General features: G+C 59.7%; 1 protein-coding gene across 1 annotated transcript; it reads right to left on the bottom strand.

Annotated features, from left to right (window-relative positions):
• Window positions 1-952: 952 nt before the first annotated feature.
• Window positions 953-2981, bottom strand: LOC119112960 (dnaJ homolog subfamily C member 30, mitochondrial). The gene is made up of 3 exons (XM_037237261.1): window positions 2871-2981; window positions 2001-2357; window positions 953-1410 (listed from the first exon to the last, which is right to left on the bottom strand). The coding sequence occupies exons 1-3, from the start codon at window positions 2913-2915 to the stop codon at window positions 1198-1200; spliced, it is 615 nt and encodes a 204-aa protein (XP_037093156.1). The 5' UTR covers window positions 2916-2981; the 3' UTR covers window positions 953-1197.

Raw genomic sequence — 2981 nt, 5'->3', positions numbered from 1 at the left:
AACTGACGGAAGAGCTCGGTAGAACTCTAGTTAATAATGTATATTTGGTGGCAATAAAACTGCTCTACAACTGAGTGGAATGTATCCCGGCTTCCAGAATCTGGTGCAGTCCATGCTAAACGGCGAGATGTCGCTGGACAACTTCCTGGAGCTGTACCTGCCGAAGCGGCGCGTAGCCATCGCACGGCGGGTGAAGACCGACAAGCTGAAGGAGTTGGTGCGCTCGCAGGGCGGCGGCGGGGGCGGGTACCAGCTGCCGGCCAGCAGCGGGCCGCCGCCCGTCGCCACGCCGTACCCGCCGGCGCCGGCGCCCTCGCCGTACGGCGCCGCCACCCTTACCTGGCGTGCCGTACCCGCCGGCCGGCGGCTACCAGCCGGCCGGGCCGGCGCTGCCCTACCCGTACATGCCGGGCGGCATGCCGCTGCCGCGGTCGGTACTGAGAGCGGGCCGCCGGTGCCGCCCGGCGCACAGTCCGCCCCGCCGGCCGGCCGGCTGATGCACCTGTGATTGCCTGTCCTGTGCAAGCGGATAAGTCCGGAGCGCGCCAGGGCGGGACGTGACACACAGCTACGATGGAAAATCGGCGGGCACGATGCGGGTGGTCTGGACGGCATTTAACCATGTATGGGGGACTCCGTTTACTGCCCGTGATGTCTCTTCCGCTGGTGTTAGAATGTCGTATGTTAACTAATACAGATATGCAGTGTGACAGAATACAACTAAAACGACAGGGCCATGTTGACGCCTCCATGAGAGCGGCTATATTTCGATATTGCACAATTACATCCACGCCTCTGATGTTCCAACGAATATCAGTAACCTGATAAAACGGCACCCGCGTCTAGATCGACCAATCACGCCAGTGTAACAAGCATGGCTCTTTCCCCGTCGGCTAGCCCAAAATAATTGTAGACCTGAGAATGCCATCCGAACATCCTTCCGTTGAATGCCTAACTCAGCAGCCGGCTATAGCAGAAAATACGGACGCACTCAATTTACCGATACCATATTCTATTTTGAATTTTTTACTTTCTGGCTGCTTCACGGTTTAGGCATTACCCATCTGCATTACTGAAGCGCTACCTCACTCACTCGATCGGGCGTGTGGCGTGAGCGTGGGGGTGCTCCGGCGCCGTCGCGCTCCGCTCCGCCCGGGCGACAGGCTAACAGCTGTGCCCCTAGCCGGCCGGGCAGCGCTAGCTGGGCGGCCGGGCCGGCCGCTCGGCGCCGGTTCGGTTGCCCCTCGGGCTCTGCTCCGTCAGCAGCAGGTAGCCAGTGAAGGCCAACAGCAGGAAGCAGCCGACGAAGCCTCGTGTGCGCTCGTTGCGTCGGTCCCGGCGCTTCTCGGCAGCCTTGGCATACGCGTCGCGCGCGTTCCTCTCCCGCCAGCGCAAGTCGGCATAGTGAGCCTGCGGGATACGCAGCGGGTCAGAGGACCGCCTGACAGGAGACGGACCCACACACGGCGTCGGGGGACCGCCCAGCAGGAGACGGACACACGCACGGCGTCAGGGGACCGCCTGACAGGAGGCTGACAAACGCACGGCGTCAGGGGACCGCCTGACAGAAGGCTGACCCACCCATGGCGTCAGGGGACCGCCTGACAGGAGGCTGACCCACCCACGGCGTCAGGGGGCCGGCCAGCTGGAGACCGCCGGGCGCGCTCAATGTCGGGACAGGGCCAAAGTTGTCTGTGCTGAGCGGAGGGGAGCGCAGGGCCTTCCTGGATCACCAATTTCTAGCATACACCGCGGGTCCAACGTTAGCTTTTGTCCAACTTACGGGATCCTACCCCTTTCTGGAGGACTCCCAACCATGGTCGCTCAGTTCGAAGACGCCTGACGAGCCAATGAAATGGGAACGTGGTCGATTGACCTCTCACTGGAGGCGGACACTCCCGCACCACGTTCCTCCTGAAACATCGGACGGCAGGCAAAGCCGACACCCTCCCTCCCCCTCCCCGACGCTGGGCGCACGGGCCCGGCGTGCCGCCGCTCACCTGGGACCAGGCGTCGTAGTGGAAGTGGTCGGTGCGCCCGGTGAAGGGGGCGCCGCGGCCGGCGTGCGCGGCGCGCGGCTGCCGCCTGGCCGGCTCGTCGCCAGCGGCGCCGCCGGCCAGGCCACTGTCGTAGATGCGCCGCTTCTGTCGGCTGCCCAGCACCTCGTACGCGGCGCTGATCTCCTGGAACTTGAGCGAGTCGCCGCTGCTCCGATCCGGATGGTGCTTTTTGGAGAGCCTGAAGTAGGCGGCCTTGATCTGCTTGGAGGAAGCCCGCGGCGTGACGCCCAGCGCGTCGTAGAGGCTGCGCGGCCCGCTGGCCATACCGCGCCGCGGCATCAGCCAGCACGGCGCCGTCTGGGAAAACGGCAGAGTGTGCCGCACGTCACGACCAAGCACATAACAGCAGACATGTTGGATTCCAAAAATGGATCTCTGACCAGGGCACATCAGCCAACAAACCAAAAACGGATTTTGTGTAAAACCAAGTCTTTACTTAGCATTTTTAAAAGGCCAATCTCAGGTTCCCTGGGATAATCCGCAATATGCATAGCAAAGCAGGTTTTATAGCTATATTAGCTATAGCATCCAGGCTGGTTAAGATATCATCATGCTGCTTAGCACCACATCCCAGCTTGGCCAGCATCTCATGACTTGGCAGCAAGTTTCAAAATGATGAATTGTCCCCTTATAAATGATTTGTAGGTGACTTACACAACACAGAAAAGAGAGATTCAGGTTTTTTATAATGCAACACAGAATAACTACATAATAGAAGATTCTTTAGCAAAATTGTGCCAAGTGCACCCATGCAAGAACACAATGCTGACATATTCACAGCAGCTTGTTTGAGTTCACCATGCCACATACCCACAAGAAGGCTGCCATCTTCTGTTTTGGAGAGGGTGTGTGCATAAGAAAACCAGCTGCCTCCCCAGATGTGAAGACACTGCAGACCCTTGTTTGGTAACATTCAGCTCA

The sequence above is a fragment of the Pollicipes pollicipes genome, unplaced genomic scaffold, assembly GCF_011947565.3.
Source record: "Pollicipes pollicipes isolate AB1234 unplaced genomic scaffold, Ppol_2.1 Scaffold_7261;HRSCAF=8764_pilon_pilon_pilon, whole genome shotgun sequence".
Lineage (NCBI taxonomy): Eukaryota > Metazoa > Arthropoda > Thecostraca > Pollicipedomorpha > Pollicipedidae > Pollicipes > Pollicipes pollicipes.
The sequence above is the reverse complement of the archived record's forward strand: the minus strand, read 5'-3'. Positions and strand labels throughout refer to the sequence as shown.